The following is a 17525-nucleotide window of genomic DNA, read 5'->3' as shown; positions in this document are numbered from 1 at the left end:
TAAAGCAAAGTTAGAAGAAAAACAAAACCTCACAAGGACACAGGAGAATGCAGCTCCCCTATGGCCAAGATACAGGAGACATGAGACTGATTGTTAGGGAGAACTGACGTGAAAAAATCCATAAACTTCCGGATTTAAACAATTCCTTATAAGAAATATAACCCAACTTTCCTTTTCATAGATGAAGTTATAGGTAAATTCAGTGAATTTCCTGTTTCTAAGCTTGTTAGGGGCTTAGAAAAAACCAAGGGAAGGATATAGTTTTCAGTCCGATATTTTACTACCACTACCCATTATTTCCATGACTTGTATTGCAAACAAGGAAATCACCCTCTATTGCATAGTTTTTTCCATAAACATGATTCCAAAGACACATTAACTTAGTGGAGATAGCATATTTTTAGTGCCTGGGTAAATGAATTATAAGTCAATGCTTGTAGCCTGTTTCTGAATAATTGTATCTACTCACTAAAACATCCAAATGGTAGGATTGCTTTTGGAGTGGCTTGTCACTTACTTCGATTTACTTGAGTGTATTCTAAAGTACCAAAGTTTAAACCTTTGCCTAAAATATACAAAGAACTCACATGACTTCACTCTAAGAAGACAACTAACCCAATTAAAAATGGGGAAACAACTTGAATAGACACTTCTGCAAGGAGGACATACAGAGGATCCAGAGACACATGAAGAGATGCTCAATATCACTTGCTTTCAGAGAGATGCAAATTAAAACCACAATGAGATACCACTTTACACCGGTGAGAATGGCTATCATAAACAAAGCAATAAACAACAAATGTTGGAGAGGGTGTGGGGAAAAGGGGACTCTGGTCCACTGTTGGTGGGATTGCAGACTGGTACAACCATTATGGAAAACAGTATGGAATTTTCTCAGAAAACTAAAATTGGACTTGCCTTTTGACCCAGCAATTCCACTGCTAGGATTGTATCCTAAGAACCCTAAAACACCAATCCCAAAGAACCTATGCACCCCAATGTTCATAGCAGCACAATTTACAATAGCCAAGAGTTGGAAGCAACCTAGGTGCCCGTCAGTAAATGAATGGATCAAAAAACTATGGTACATATACACAATGGAATTTTATGCTGCAGAAAGAAAGAAGGAGCTCCTACCTTTTGCAACAACATGGATGGAACTGGAAAGCATTATGCTGAGTGAAATAAGCCAGGTGTTGAAGGACAAATACCATATGATCTCACCTTTAACAGGAAGCTAAACAACAAAACAAACAAGCAAGCAAAATATAACCAAAGACACTGAAATAGAGAACAGGCTGACAGTGACCAGAGGGGAGAGGGGAGAGAATTTCAGGGGAAATAGGGGAGGGATTTAGAGGAACATATATAAAGGATGCATGGACAACAACTGAGAAGGGTGGAAATGGGAGGGAGGGGGGAGCATGGGGGATGGGATGGGATGGGAGTAATAGACAGAAAACTGTACTTTAAAAATAATTAAATAAAAAAATTGGGAAAAAAATAAAGTACCAAAGTTTACTTCATTATACCCTTTTGCTCACAAAGGCTGAGTGTTTCTTATGTAACAAAAAAAAAATTGGGTTGATAAAGCAGGTATATAGCAATTAAACAACAGCTCTGGAAAACACAGTGATGGTTAAACTCAAACACTTTTGTTGGTGCTCAAAGAGGCTGAACAACAAATTTAAGAAAGTATTATTAGCACTTCAAAAATCACAGAAAGTAAGAAACTTAAATACACAACAGCACAGTGTCAATGAATTCAACTGGTGCAATGAAACACTATTATGCATAGAAGCTCACACAAACAGAATGCAGGACGGCATAAATACAGCATGTTCAGACCACTGTGCAGGCAAGATGTCTGGGCTATCCTTTGGAACCAGATGCCAGGAAAGTTTCACAAGCAAATTAAAAAGCTCATGCTAAATATTCAGGTTATAATAGTAAATTTTCGAAATACATATAAGTGAAGCATTCAAAATGCTTAATTGCTACAACATGTTAATTGAAATTCACTTTGATATAATTTGTTACTTAAAATTCATAATAAGCTTGTTAAGTATACAAAGCTATCGACATTTCATAGATAGAGAACACTTTCAAAGCCATATTCATTTAAAAATAATAGAGAGAAAGCCAAAATTTGAACTCAAACTTTAGGCTTCCTAAACCAAGTTCTTTTCATTCTACCATACATAAAATAAATTCCTGAAGGCAGGACATTAGAGTGGAATTTCCTTCTTTTATAGATCAGTAGGCGCATGGATATGGAAAGCGACAGGAAGAAATTAGTAGCAAGGCTGACACTGGGGTTTTCTAATCTCTGTCAAAGTCTTTCCACATTTGAAACCGACTCACACGAAACTGAAGGATATCAACAGGAATAACAAATTGAGTAACATGAAATAGGTATTAAGAGTGTGGGCTCTTAAATCAGATAGACCAGACTACCTGACCTTGAGCAGGTTTGGTCTCTATTTAAATTGACTTGTCTGTAAAGAGGTGTTCATAATAAAATCTGCTATACTTTATAAAACTCTTGTAAAGACAAAGTGAGATAACATGTGTAAAGTTCTTAGAAACTGTTTGAACCTCAAAGTAACCTGGCTTAAATCACCTTTGGAGTATTCTTCTCCCCCATTTCCCACACTCAACAAAAGGGTGTCTTTATAAGGGAGGGAATGCCTAGTACCAAAGGTCACAATATAAAGTACCACGCAGAGGCTGAGGAGGAGGTCACAAGCAGCCCATTAAAGATTAAGCTGCTGTTATTATTTTTTTTTTTTTGGTATTTGGAGTAATAAAGACATCATAGAGAAGAAATCCCAAGTGTGCCCCATGAGAGAGCCTGCGTTTATTTACCAGCTATTCAAACGGCATTGACTGCCAAGAGAAGCTATCAATAGAATAAGTTAAGTAAAAAGTGTTTATGCTCCTTTTTACAACCTCCCTTCTTCTTGCCTCAACTCTGGGAGCCCCAGAAAGAGGAGAAGAGTAGAACATGGACTATCACCCATCAGACATCCCTCAGCTGTGAACATGCCTGACAAAAAAAGAGGATCTAAATGGCATAAGAGATTGAGGTTTAAATAGGACTTCCCGGATGGACTCTTTGATATTTAAAAGTGTAGATAAAGCTACAGGATGCACCTGACATCATGAATGAAGTGTTGCTGAGTTTGGGCAGTAGAATTTCTAAAGTCCTTGCAATGAAGTCCAGATGGTTTCTCGCAGCCCTGAAGGCCCAGTATAACCTCCCCCTCCATCACCTCTCTGGCGTGGTGTCCAGCAATTCTCTCCTCATCCCACACTGTCTCCTGCAGCAGCAATGATATCGTGGGGCCTCTGATGCCTCATGCTCCATCTTACCACTCACTGATCTCTACTGCACTCTGTTCCCTTCTCACCCCAACATGTGACCAACTGTTACTGCTGAGAACAAGGACCATAACCACCTTCTTACATGCTGTGTCACCAGCATTTAATAATTTGCCTGGAACACAGGAAATAAGCAAAAATTAGTCTATGAATGAATGAATGAGCAGATTCGTTGGAAATTACATATGGTGACAAGGAATTCGGCAACAACAACACAAAGGGGACATGAGGAGAAAGGCATCAGCAGAATCAGATGGAAGAAAACTCTCAGATACCTTACAGCAAAGTCACCAGCATGCAGTACCCTAATTCTTAAATTCACAAATGAGAACGTTGGCTTGGCTGTGTTTGCATAAATATACTAAACTGATCCCAGTGGACTTTCATCATATGTAATTGTTACATTTTGAAGAATGTTGACATATATTTAAAAAGCCATGCCATAATAAGTTCACTGGTAACTATGGTATGTGTTTGTTTTATTTAGAAACATTTTGGCTTTGGGGGAGGCAATGGGCTATACATCTGTTTATGATCTGGTTCTGAGTTATTTTTTAGCCTCATTGCCTTTCAAATCCCTAAGAGCATTCTAGGCTCCTATGACATTGAACTTTTATATTTTACTAAACTCAACCAGTTCTTCTAATTCGTGCGAAAGCGCTCTTTTCATTATATAGCTGCCCAACCAACTGTGTTTGTCCTCCCTGTTCTTTTCTTCTCGGAGAGTTCTTCCCAGATGTGGACATCCTCTACCCGCATCCCTTCCACTGCCATACTAAGCCACAAATATTTTAATAAAAGCATAATCACACTGTTTTTAAATTATAAATTTTGCTTACCCTCCACCTCCTCACCCATACACACACACACACACACACACACACACACACACACACACGCTGTGAACAGTCTGAAGGCAGAGCTGGTTCCACTCGTTTTCAGCTCCCAACCCTGTGGCAGACACAGAGTATGTACTTAGTCGTGTTGAAATGAACAAATACAACTCGTGCCTTCGAGTAGCTCAGATGGCAGGAAAGAGAAAGACATGCAAAGATTTGTATTATCCAGTGTGAAAAGTCATGAGAAACGTGTGAACGCCATGTGGCGGAGCACAAGGACAAGAAGGGCCGACTCCACTTGGAGTCGCCTGGAGAAACATCAGAGAGGATGAAATTTGAGTTTGGCCCTAAGTTCATGCAAGACCTCCAGCTGGCACAGGAGGAGCAAAGCATAACAAAAACAGGGAAAAACATGTGCGAGGCCAGAGAGTTGTTAAAGATAATGGCAGGCTCGGAGAGCAGTGAGAAGTTCAACGCAGTCTTTAAAGCATAAAAGCCTCGGAGAGAGTTGGCTACACTGGCTGACAGCTACTGCCCTGTGTCTCACCTCCTCTCCCAACCGTGCTGCTTGGAAATGTCGCCTCCACTCGTTCTCCATTTCCTCACCTCCCACACGATCAGCCTACTGCAATCTGGTTGCTTTTACCACGATCAGTAAATACCTCCTTGTTCTCTATCCAATGACACATTCGAATCTTTTTCTTGGCTTTACTATAATATAAGACACTTGTTCTCTTTCTACTTTTGCTATACCCTCCTGCATTGGCATTAAAACCACATACTCCTGGTGTTGTGGGAAACCTTTGGGAAAATCCTCATTATGGGATCCGAGACCTTCTGTGTCTGCCAACAATCGAAATGCAATGATGTCTCCCGGAAAATGAATGGGGCTAACACCCATGGGTAATAGCTAGTATCTTTAATAAAGGCATGCGAGTTCAGGGTGTCCCTCCCAAGAAAACAGGTTCCACCCTGGCAATCTGGGAAAAGGACATACAACCTCTGCAATTTATACTAATAAATTTATACTATTTTTAAAAATAGCACGTCATGGTCAGAAGCCATAGCTGTTTGGTATTTATGCAAAAAAATGGGAGGATGGTAGGGAATGCCTCTTTTCTGAATAAGCGCTATGACTGGATGTTCTCAGTTCCCACAACCCTCCCTCCTGTAAGATGGAAAAGGATGGAGTCAAACTAGGCCAACTATCTTTATTTTCCCTCTGCTGTGGAACTGTTACCCCATTCTCTGGGTGAGTTTTTTGCTGTGGACAAAACCTATGGGTTTGTCTCTTTATCAAATGAACCCCATCCTACCTTGGCTGAGGGCTGTGAGAAATATTTAACTATTGCATGTCATCATGGCATCTGATAAGAAATAAAAGGCAGCAGACTCTGACATTTGTCCAAATCCCCCTTTATTTTTAACAGACATCCATGGCTGTTCCTTCCCAGTCTCCTAGGCAATCTTTTCAACCTCTTATTTTCTAAAGTTTCTGTGACAGCCTGATGACCATTTCATGCTAGCCTGTTTTTCCTACACAAGTTTATGTCTGTGCTTATGTTTATGACTACCATCACTTGCTTCCCCAAACCATCTGCACTCTATGCTCCCCTCCTGAGCTCCCGAGCCATGCCTGCTAGCTAGACATCTCTAGCTAAATCACTCGCAGCAGCACAGTATGTCTGATACATAAGTACCTGCTCTCAAACACCAAAAACAAAAGCATAGAAAACTTTCCTTGTTCCATATCCAGTGAACAGTGCCACCATTCACCCAATCCCCCAAGACTTCATCCTATGCAAATAACTCATTCTGTTAAAATATAGACTGTCATGTCCTACGACTGGCAATTACGACCTCACAGATTTTAGAAGGAGTCTAGGAAATACAGGTTTTAGTAAATAAGTCCCAGTGATTCCAATGCAAGTGTCTATAAATATCATTTAGAGAAACATTTTTAAAACTATAGAAGGATGCTGAATAATAGTAGTTAAATGAGTGTATGGTCACCAAGTCTAATTCCTATCCTTCCAAAATAGCAATAACCCTCCAATAACTAATTCTTACACGCCAGCTTTAAAGTGAGTAAACATCATGTCATTACTCTCTCGATGTATAGTATTCACTTTATTTGTAGCAGGTTTCTTTAGCTACATTTGCAAATGACAACTTCTGATACAGGTTAATAGCTACAGCCAGTGTCAATTTTTAACCCAATTATACACATGTAATAACTCTCTACACCTTCCTACTGTGTTAATCACCAAACTGCATAATCTCCTAGGAGGTTGGGGGAATCAGAGATATTGCACACTGTTCTCATAAGATAGAAAAGTGTGAACCAATGAGATCAATATGATCAATAAATTACCAAGGTCACCACATATTAGGTCACTTCTTAATAGCTTAATGGCAAACTCTTCAGAATTTGTCCCTCATGACTTCAAAGTCTCCATTGTTTACGTTTGAACCTTAACACGTAACACTGCAAGAGTTAACCATTTGGGCTGCGGTTCTTACTAGGTTTCGGTGCAACAATTGGTGGCTATACCACTTACGCCTTAAAAATGCAAGCACACAGTGAAAGTGCTTACTAATATGGGAAAAGTCATCTTCATACAAACCAAGGATAAAAACTAATGAGAAGTGAGTTATAAATTGCTAAAATGCACACACCTACTACAGACTTCGTAAATTATCAACTACTAGAACATTCCAAAGTTTAAGGATTACCTTCTTAATTGTGATTTGTAAATATTAAAATAAAAGATTTTAAACTTATTTTCAGGCACTTTCATTACAATCTTTCATTATAATTTAGACCTGCAACTTTCTCTGGACAATCGCACTGGTTAATAACTCTGAAACGCAGTTTTTGAGTGAGCGTGCATGTGTGTGTTTGTCCTTTTGGTTCTTAATTCTTTTTGCTACACTGCCTTTTCCTCTCAGGCTAATGTCACAACAAATCCACATCACTGACCTGAACAGGAAGACTTAGGGGCGGAGGGCTTGCTACTCTGCATGCACACTGCATGGAAACGAGTGTATCTGCTAAGATGCTAAAAGTGAAATTAAATTTATTCTTTACTTTTTGCCATTAATTAATTGCTTCTGTAGGCCACTTACGGCTGATAATGACATGGGTATATTTTCCTTCCACCTCATAATAAATTTCTTTCTAATTAAACTGTCAGAACCAAGTTTCATTTCTTGACCTGGCCATGTGTATTAATATAAATTCAAACTGTACCTCATTATCTTGCTTTCCAGCAAAATTAATATCAAGATGGGAAAATCACTTCATTTGATCATCAGGAAGACCAAATCATTTCTTTTCACAAAATACATATATGCTCTTAAATAAGCACTATCTTCACTATGAGATTTACAGTATAAGTAAGTGTGTCCATTTGTACGTGTCTGTGCTACAGATTTATAGAGTTAACTCAGGCTTCATTGCCTCCAGCTTCATAATACTTCTCTAGATTCGGACAATCAACAAACTACCTGCTGAGTGACCAAACCATCTCTCTGCCCTTACTCAAAGCCCTCCCCATTTTACATATCATTATGTATATCGATTATCGGTGTATTGACTCTCCAACTCACAGCTGCAAGTTGACCCTCCTTTCCCTCCTCTGAGAAGGACTCTGTAAACCAGGGATGTCAAACTCATTTGCCCCGGGGGCCACATCAACCTCGCAGGTACCTTCAAAGGGCTGAAATCATTTTAGGACTGTATAAATGTAACTAGTCCTTAACTGTTAAGGAGTTGAAATTACGTTCGGCCCTTTGAAGGCAACTGCGAGGCTGATGGGGCCCCCAGTGAAAATGAGTTTGACACCCCCGCTGTAAACACCGCTCTTTAGATAGCTGGTGCAATGTTAGGCTTTGTCAATGGAGGGGACTGGAGGGAGTTTCTGAGGTCATGGGAAGGCAAGGGACTTTTTTTGCTGCTTTTCTTCATGGTTTGGGTGTATTGTCATTCCTTGGCATGGCTTGGAAGGATTGACATGCAGTGACTTCTCAGTCACCAGGCAGGATATTCAGACGAATCAGCTCTGGCAAGTACCCCTGAATGTTTATCTTTTGCATGTATGTGTGACAAAATTGAAGTTCCACTCTTTTTGCAAATTTCAATGATACATTACAGTGTTATCCACTAGAGTCACCATGTTTTAAATTAGACTCTCAGTCCTTACTGTTTTGCAGCTGTAGGGAGAGGGAGAGGTGGGTAGAGGGTGTATCTCCACCCCCAGGCCATAGCAACCACATTTTTATGCACCTTCTGTCAGTTCAATATTTTTATTCCACATATAAGTGCTGCGTATGGAATTTGGTTTTCTAGGTTAATTTACTTAGCACAATGCCCTTAAGGTCCATCCATCTTGTAGCAAATGGCAGGATTTTGTTATTCTCAGGGCTGAATAATACTCCACTGTGGTCAAATGTACCATGCTTCCTATCTTGGCTGTCGTGCATAATGCTGTGATGAACATGGGGCTGCAGAGAGCTCTTTGAGATCCTGTTTTCATTTTCTTTAGACATACACCCAGCAGTGGGATTGCTGGACCAAAATTCTATGGAGCCTCCATAACATTTCCCACAGTGGCTGCACCACTCACTTTACATCCTCACCAACAGTGCACGAGGGTTGGTCTTCTCCACATCCTCACCAATGCTTCTAACTGTTGCCTTCTTGGTGATACCAGTTATGAAAAGAATATACAGTAAAATTATAAAACACTAATCTGAACACCCAAGCCGGAATGGTGCACCACAGATACAAAAGAATTAACATCCTAAATTCTCCATATAATGGTTTAGACTCAATAGTCATGGGACAGTCACATAATTCTATAACACTAAATGTACTTGTTTATTCTAAAAAAATTATCCTTCCCAACTTTGCATTATATGAAATAAAAATGCTATTTAACAAAAAAACTCACCATATCTGTATCTGAGACAGGGCCGAAACTTGTCACGTAGATGTTAGTGAAGACTTCGGTAATACTGTCTGATACAAGAAAAAGAGATTGAATATAGATATTACATAATGAGAGGTACAGGAGAAAGAAAGGGTCAAGTTCATGGCATGGTTAGAAACTGTGTGATACTTGAGAATATTGTTTTTTACTTGCTTTTTAACTTCCAGAACCCCCCCCCAAATTATATTACTCAATGGGTTCATAGGTGAAACCACAACCCTAAATGCAAAATGCCTGCATTAGGATCCTCTTACTTAGCAACTATTCCTAACCAGAATATTCTGTTGTAAGCATATTTCACAAAATTAAGTTTGTTAAATCTATCTTATCTGAACTAGTTTACAATAAATTTTCCACCAGTACCGAAAATAAAATATACTTAGTGTGGTTACTGGTTGGTATAGCCCTGAACTTAATTCTTAAAGTAAATATTTCAGATGGAGTTTCAGGATGGTAGAGATTTAGTTTGTAGATGATAAATTAGTGTGTCTTCTCAATAAAGCACAAGTAGATTGTTAATCATTACAAAGAAATAGAATTCATATTAATATAAAAAAGATACATTATTTAGTCACATAAAAATAAAAGAAAATAGCACGCATTAATCACAATGGATTACTTCCAAACAAGCTTGCTTTTAAATGCATTTAAGAATGTCTAAAATGCCAAGACTTAGAATTCATCCTAATTGGATTAAATTAGATTCCATAGTTATGTAACTTATTAACTGTAAGACAATTAACTGGATTGCTCTGATGATTTATTTTCCTTTTTACTGAATTTATTAGGGTGACACCAGTTAACAAAATGATACAAGTTTTAGGTGCACAGTTTTGGAACACATCTTCTGTACATCACATGGTGACCACCCCAAATCAAGTCTCCTTCCAACACCATTTACTCCCTTAGACCCTCCTCATCCACCTGTCCTCCTCTCCTGAGCAATCACCGCACTGTTGTCCATGTCATGACTTTATTCTATATTTTCTCTTTTTTGTTCAGTCCCTCTACCCCACTACCTAGCACCCCAACCCTATCCAAGGCTGTCAGCCTGCTCCTTATCTATAAGTTTATCTCTGTTTTGCTTGTTAGTTCATAAGGCAAATGGTGAGGGTGAGGGGAAGCTCAAGGAAATATTTTAAAAGAAAAACTCTTTAGCCCTGGCTGGATGACTGGGTCGGAGTGTTATCCTGTGCACCAAAAGGTTGCAGGTTTCATCCCCAGTCAGGGCACATATCTAGGTTGTGGGTTTGACCCCTGTCCAGGCACACATAAGAGGCAGCCTATAGACCCTCTTTCTCTAAAACCAATAGATGCATATCCTAGGGTACGGATTTAAAAAACCCTTTAAATATACTTACAGAAAAAATGTGTCATTAATTTCTATCATCGTAAACCATCTTATTTGGTAACTGTCAAATTTTTAATTCTAGACAAATAGCATGAGATACTTTTAATATTACACCAGGAAGGAAAAAGTAAACTAAGTTTGTGATATTGCATCCACTGATGCAAAACTAAAACATAAAAAAGGATTTAAAATAACAGAGTAGACTTATTCAAAAAACTTTACATGTAACAATCTGCATAAGAAACCTATGAGATCGATTTTCTCTTACCACCCCAGTGCGTGTGTACCCTGAAGTACACAGAAGTAAGGAATCACACCCAATCACCCACACTTCGAAGCCAAGCAATCTTGCTCCTGAGCCCTCAGGGTAACCCGAATCGTTACATCACAGTCAACAATCAATTTAAAATAAAAGTGTTTTCTCATTAACTACATATTTCTGTTCACCATAATACTCAACCAAAACACAATAATAGCGTTCTAAATAAATATAGTCATTCAACTGTATTATTTTTATAAAATTTTTATTGCAAAAACTGTATGGAATTTTATTATAAAACTGATTTGAAATATTAATATCCTTATAACGTTAATTCCCAGCTGCCAACTGCTCCAAAGACCTGCACAGGGTCAGCTTCAAGGATGTGCACCCCATGCCATTGCAGTGGGCCTTGTGCTCAGAAGTACCCCGGGCTTGGTTTAATGTCTTGTCTTTGCTGTTTTAAAATTATTATTCATTTTCTGATTGAGAGGTCCTGCATTGCAATCTTGGACCGGGCCTCATGAATTCGGTAGCCAGTCCTGGACCTAAATTGCATATGGTACTAGAAAGAAGTCAAGACAATGGGATCCAGGTTTGTTTTTTCCTTTCATTCACACTAAATCTGCCATGCTACCACCTTTACTCAATAAACAATATAATCCAATTTTAGTAATTACAGATAGTGGTTTAAGATTCTTCAGAGAAGAGAAGCTAAAACACTAAGGTCATCTTCATCCCAAGAGAGGCAAATAAAATTTTCCTTCTCAGTCTAGAAGAGTAAAATTGAAAAAGAGACATGACAAAAATATGTGAATACACTCATGCTTAAGGATATGAAAAATATTCACTATATGCCAAATGGAAATTAAAGAGGAAGTGAAAGTTCTCAGTGCCTAGTGGCTACAACGAAATGCCAGCTAATATCCAAAGAGCGAAAAATATGAATAGCATCAAAGCTCTAAGAAGTAAGAGCAGCCCCTGAAGAGGCAGAAGATAGATGTGCAAAGTTACCTTAAGAGTTGATTTCATGCTTTATTGACTTCATAAACATAGTTAAAGAATATATGTATTGGAAGAGGTATTCTTCTGCTATGAACTTCAGAAAAAAGAAAATTAGCAAGGCACACACTGACCACAAATACCCGATATGTACCTGAGACTGGAAGACTGATTCTTGGTATTGAGCCTTTGAGGATTTCCATTTACACGGATGCCCAGAGTTGTAAACAATTAACAGGCATTGGTGAAATATTTTATTGTGATGGCCAAACACATTTGATACATCTAACACAACTTTCCAGGGTTCTGTATTTGAAAAGTAGTCTTCGATTTGGATTTCCATAAGGGAAAGGAAAGGCAGGAGAGATGGGCTAAGATTACATGACTAGATGCAGGTAATTTGGGGATTTTGTGACACTGACTTGTCAAAGTCGGTCCATAGTATCTTCTGGTTTTATTCTGTTCTCCCTGGCGATGTAGGGCAGGGTTGAGCTGTGTCATTAACGCCTGTTAACAGTTTTCTGACTCATGTGACGGAGGTAGGTCACAAGTAACCCAACAACTAACACTGCCTCCGATGGCTATCCCAGTCTCTACATCTTAGGTGCCACGAGGTACCCTCCGAAATCACTTCGGTGATCTGAAGTCCAGATCACTTCAGTGGACCCACTAAGCACTGTCCTTTCTCAAGCCGTTCATGATGGCTTTTACTTCTTTTTCAATTATAGTTAATTCCTGCTCTACCTTTGTGTCTGATTTAAATGTTCTTTCCCCAGAGCAGGGGTTCACTATTTCTCCTACAGAATGTAAGTCTTCTTATTTTCTCTCTCTGACACTAGTTTCCCCCCATATAGGGCATTTTAGAACTTGCCATTACTCTTATGCCTTAACATTTTTTACATGGTTTTTTTTGTTTGGTTTTGCTTTGCTTTGCTTTGTTCTTTGTTTGGTCTGTCTCTCCAAGTAGAATTTAAATTCACTGGAGGATAGGACTGTGCCATTTCTACTCTCTGTTCTATCACCCATGCTAGCACACACGCCACATATTAGGTGCTTTATACTTGAATAAACAAGTTATTTCTAATTGTTGTGCATGCAGAATATATTACTTTTTCCAATATGTTTCATCAGCATGAAAAAGGCTGTGAATAGCTGCTGACAGTCATTCAGAAAGGCCCTGTTGTTTGTAAAGGCAGAGGTCAGACTGCCCATCAACAGAGGGGATGGAAAGCCTAGGGAACCGGTTCCCAGTGAAGAGACAGATTGAAGCAAAGGGGGAAAATGTATTTACAGGGATCGCTGTCGATGGAAACCAAAAGTTAACTGCTGAACAGTTAGAGGCTGTTCACAGAGACATCCACCATGTGTCATCTCAAAGAAATTACTGATCAGCTAAATTTTTGGCTTCAGAAGTACCAGCAGCATAATATACCAAAGTAAGATCTTCTACAGAGATTTTTTTTCAAAGGCACAACACCATGGGTTTACTAACAGGCACTTTAAGAGAAATAAGAAATGCATATGATAAACACAGAAGAATGGGTGCAATTGCTGGATTCGGGGGAGAAAGGAGAATAACCCACTGAGAGGTACAAGGAGCTTCTCATACATTCCCAACATTTTTCTTCTTTTCAAATTGACGTTAATCAAATTTTCAAACTCTTAAGATTCCATAAAACTGGTCATGGAATAAATCATATTATTTTCTATACTTTTCTGAAGGTTCGAAATACTTCGTAGAAAAAAGTAAATGACCCTGAAAGATATCCAAAGTAAATATATAAATAACTCAATAATTTGAAGAAAGGTTTAAATTAATTCATGGGGATTGTTCTTCACTGGGTAACACAGCATCCAATAACAACTAAACTCATTTTAAAGATCTTTAGCAAACAGTTAAGTCTGGTGCATGAACACAGTTAACATGCACAGATGTGGGGGGTGTCACTTTGTGAAAACAGAGGTTGCACTGAAAAAGATCCTAAAAATGATGGCCTTTCTCTCTATATTATAGCAGCACAGCATTCACCAAAAACTTTTTCCATAGAGAAGGTTATGACACAGAAAAGTTATGCCACATTTATAACAGTGGGAAAACCAAATCAGAGGAGGCTGAAAAACTTGTATCCAGTTTGAAAGATGTTGCAATAGTTACTACAAAAGAAAAAAATGACAATGGGAATACAAAAATGTCGAAATCAAGGGAGTAGAGTTTTCTTCTATGATGGGAGTATTAAAAGATGCTGAAATAGGCCCCTTTGTTTGACTACCAGAAAATCTTCAGAGCCTAGAAATGAGCAGTGGCATAAAACAAATGAAAGAAGACTAATAAATAAATGGATAGTGAATACATGAAACGAACAAATGGAAACTATTTCCATTTCAGTGGTTGTCAAAAGTATTTAGATGAAGTCATAAATAGTTGAACTGTACTGGGTAATATACCAGCAATCAACCCTTCAAGCAAAAATTTCTAACATTTGGCAAGAATAAAGTCATGTCTTTGTGTACAGCATTTTGTGAATGATTGACATGCATTGGAAATTATGCAATAATGCTTGTTGTTCCCAGTGGTTCTTCATAAGCAGGCAAAATTTCAACACTACTGAACATAGCAGTTGGGCTTTCTGTCATCTCTTAATGAAGTGCACCATGCCTGTTGTGAGTTGCAACCTTCCATGTCTCTCCCCGGCTCTAATATGATCATTTACTTACAATGTTTAAGGGGTGCCACCTATGTCCACAATATGTCAAACACGAGCCGTGCATGGCTCTCTAAATTCAATTGTTTTTAATATTTTATTTATTTATCTCTAGAGGGGAAGGGAAGGAGAGAGGGAGAGAAACATCAATGTACGGTTGCCTCTCGTGCATCCCCTGCTGGGAACTGGCCTGCCACCCAGGCATGTGCCCTGACTGGGAATCGAACCGCGATCCTTTGGTTCGCAAGCCCATGCTCAATCCACTGAGCTAGGCCAGCCAGGGCTAAATTTAAATTTTTAATACTTAAAATCAAATAAAATTAAAAATTTTGTTTCTCAGTCACATTAGCCACATTTTATCCGCATACGACCTTGGCTGCCATGTTGGAGAGCAATGTTGAACATTTTCACAATCACATAAAGTTCGATAAGGTAATACTCATCTACCTTCCCACTAGAAGTTAAGCTCCACAAACACATGGATTTGTATTTGTTCAGAAAAATAGAACCCTGACACAGAACAGCCCCTGACATCATGTATATTCACTTATTTTATTGAATAAATGATTTCTCATTCTCGTTCACTTTCATGTCACTGAAAGTAGACATGCCCCCTGTTGTCATCATAGAAATTGGCATAGAGTAGTAAAGAGAAATATCGGGAGAAGAGCAAATACATATACAGTCACAGAAATGACACATTCTATGAAATCATATAACAAGGGAATATTCCTTCTCCTGGAAATACTTTCTTGACTTGGTCTCCGAAGCACCACAATCTCTCGATTGTATTCTACTCTCACTGGTTGCTTTCTCTCTGACTCCTTCACTGCTGTGCCCCAACCTTTTAATACTGGAATGTCTCAGCACTCATTTTTTGGTTCTCTTTACTTAGTTCTTGATGGTTTGTTTCATGTAGTCACAGATTTTTGAATTTCCATTTATAATCCAGAGCTTTCTTCTGAAATCTGGGCAACCACATCCAGCTGTCTAGTTGGCATCTCCATTTCGCTGTCTATTAATGTTCTCACACTCATCGTGCCCCAAATAAAAGCTACATTCCTTTCCAAAACCAACTGCACTCACAACCTTCCCCACCATTTTTGTTGTTGTTCTAACCCTTTAAGCTACAAATCTTGGCTTCATCCGAAACATCTCTCTTCTAAACAGTAAGTCTGGTTGAGTCTCAAAGATATCTACAACCCAACCACTTCTTACCTCCTCCAAAAGCTGTTTCTCCTACTCTTACAGTTAGTTGCCTTCATCTCTCGGTATGAAAACTGCTTCTACTCATTTACCCCTACAGTCTCTCATTTGATTTTTTATATACACTGTCTTGAGATATAATTTACATAATATGAAGCATATACTTTTTAAGTGTCAATTCAGTGGGGTTCTTAGTATAGAATTATACAGTACTACTGCTCTCTAAACCGAATGACGTTTATCATCAGAAAGAAACCCTGTGCACATTAGCAGTTATTCCTTGTCCTCTCTCCTTCCAGGCCTGGCAACTCTAATTCAGTTTCTATTTCTATGGATCTGCCTATTCTAGATATTTCATATAAATAGAATTCTTTCTATGCCTAGTTTATAGAGAAGGGTTGTTGTTGTTTTTTAAGCCATGAATGGCTGTTGGATTTTGTCAAATACCCTTTATGCGTGTATGCAGAAAATCATGAAGTATTTGCCCTTTATTCTAGTAACATGGCCCTATACATCAATTTATTTTCATGTGCTAAAGTAACTTTCCATGCCTGTGATACTCTCACTTGGCTTTGGTCCATAATTTTTTATAAGTTGCTAGATTTGACTTGCTAGTATTTTGTGGAGCATTTGCATGTCTGTATTTGTAAGGCATATTGGTCTGCAGTTTTCTTTCCTTAAAATGTCTTGGTCTCACTTTAGTATCAGTGGATACTGGACTAATAGAATGAGCTGAGACGTGTTCCCTTTTCTATTTTTAGGACATTTTGTGAAGGCTTGGTGCTAATTCTCCTTTAAATGTTAGACCAAATTCATCAGTGAAGCCATATGGACCTGGAATTTGCTCTGTGGGAAGTTGTTTTGTTACTAATTCAATCTCTTTCCTTGTACAAGTCTATTTAGGTTTGCAATTTCTTTTTGAGTTAGTTTTAGTGTTTTTCATTTTCCTAGGAATGTGTCCATTTCATCTAGGACATTTAATTTGTTGCCTTCCAACGTAATACAAATGTATTCCCTTACAGAGTTTCTGTACTGTTTCTCTTACAGATTCTTTGGCTAAGGGCTTTCTCCGGCCACGCAGGGAAGGCCAGAGAAGTTTGTGCTCAGGAGAAAACCACCAACCAGTAACTGATGGGAGTCGGAGAAAAGAGAACTCAGGTTTTTCTCCCCTTTAGAAGAAAAAACTCTATGCCACGTGCCACACCATTTCCCCGAGATCTTCAGTAGCACTAAACCTCAGCTGCCCTCACCAGTAACCTGCGCACTAGGACCCCTGTCCTTCCCTGGGTCACTTCCCCACCCCCTCTGTGACTGCCTCTTGCTATCACTCCCAAAATAATCCATACTTTAGAGTCTCCTGTGAGGGAAAACAAGCACAAACGTAAATATCATTCACTTACTCTAAGGGGGAAAATTGATCATAGTTAAAAGCATGCATTCACTGGAGCTAACCACACAAGCTTATTAGCTACACTATCTTCACTCCTGTTACTTAGATATTAACAATAACGTTCACGAGGACATAGACTTACAGTACAAAAAGTAAAATCAAAGATAACACCCTTTCAAGGAGTTCAGGACACTAATAATTTTGCACATCGTGCATCATAAATATGGTGTCATATACATATTTTAAAGGCAAGTTAGTCATTTCTGTGTTTTTAAATATTGTTATTGATGTTCCAATACAGCTGTCTTCATTTTCCTGCCACCACTTCCCCTGCCCTGCCCACGTCCACCTCCCACCCTCAATCCCACCCCGCCTTGGCTCCATCCATGGGTCCCTCA

The 17525-nt window shown here is 38.8% G+C and overlaps 1 protein-coding gene across 2 annotated transcripts in view; it reads right to left on the bottom strand.

The window, feature by feature from the left end:
* Positions 1 to 17525, bottom strand: part of GABRA2 (gamma-aminobutyric acid type A receptor subunit alpha2) — a 105701-nt gene that overhangs the window by 49520 nt on the left and 38656 nt on the right. For both annotated transcript variants that reach the window (XM_037034183.1, XM_037034184.1), the window contains exon 4: positions 9179 to 9246. In XM_037034183.1, coding sequence (XP_036890078.1) covers positions 9179 to 9246 — 68 coding nt within the window. The remainder of the gene's footprint in view (positions 1 to 9178; positions 9247 to 17525) is intronic.

This window comes from Sturnira hondurensis, unplaced genomic scaffold (assembly GCF_014824575.4).
Source record: "Sturnira hondurensis isolate 20B ecotype Veracruz unplaced genomic scaffold, ASM1482457v3 Scaffold0022017, whole genome shotgun sequence".
In the NCBI taxonomy this organism is placed as follows: domain Eukaryota; kingdom Metazoa; phylum Chordata; class Mammalia; order Chiroptera; family Phyllostomidae; genus Sturnira; species Sturnira hondurensis.
This window is presented reverse-complemented; position numbering and strand designations above follow the sequence as displayed.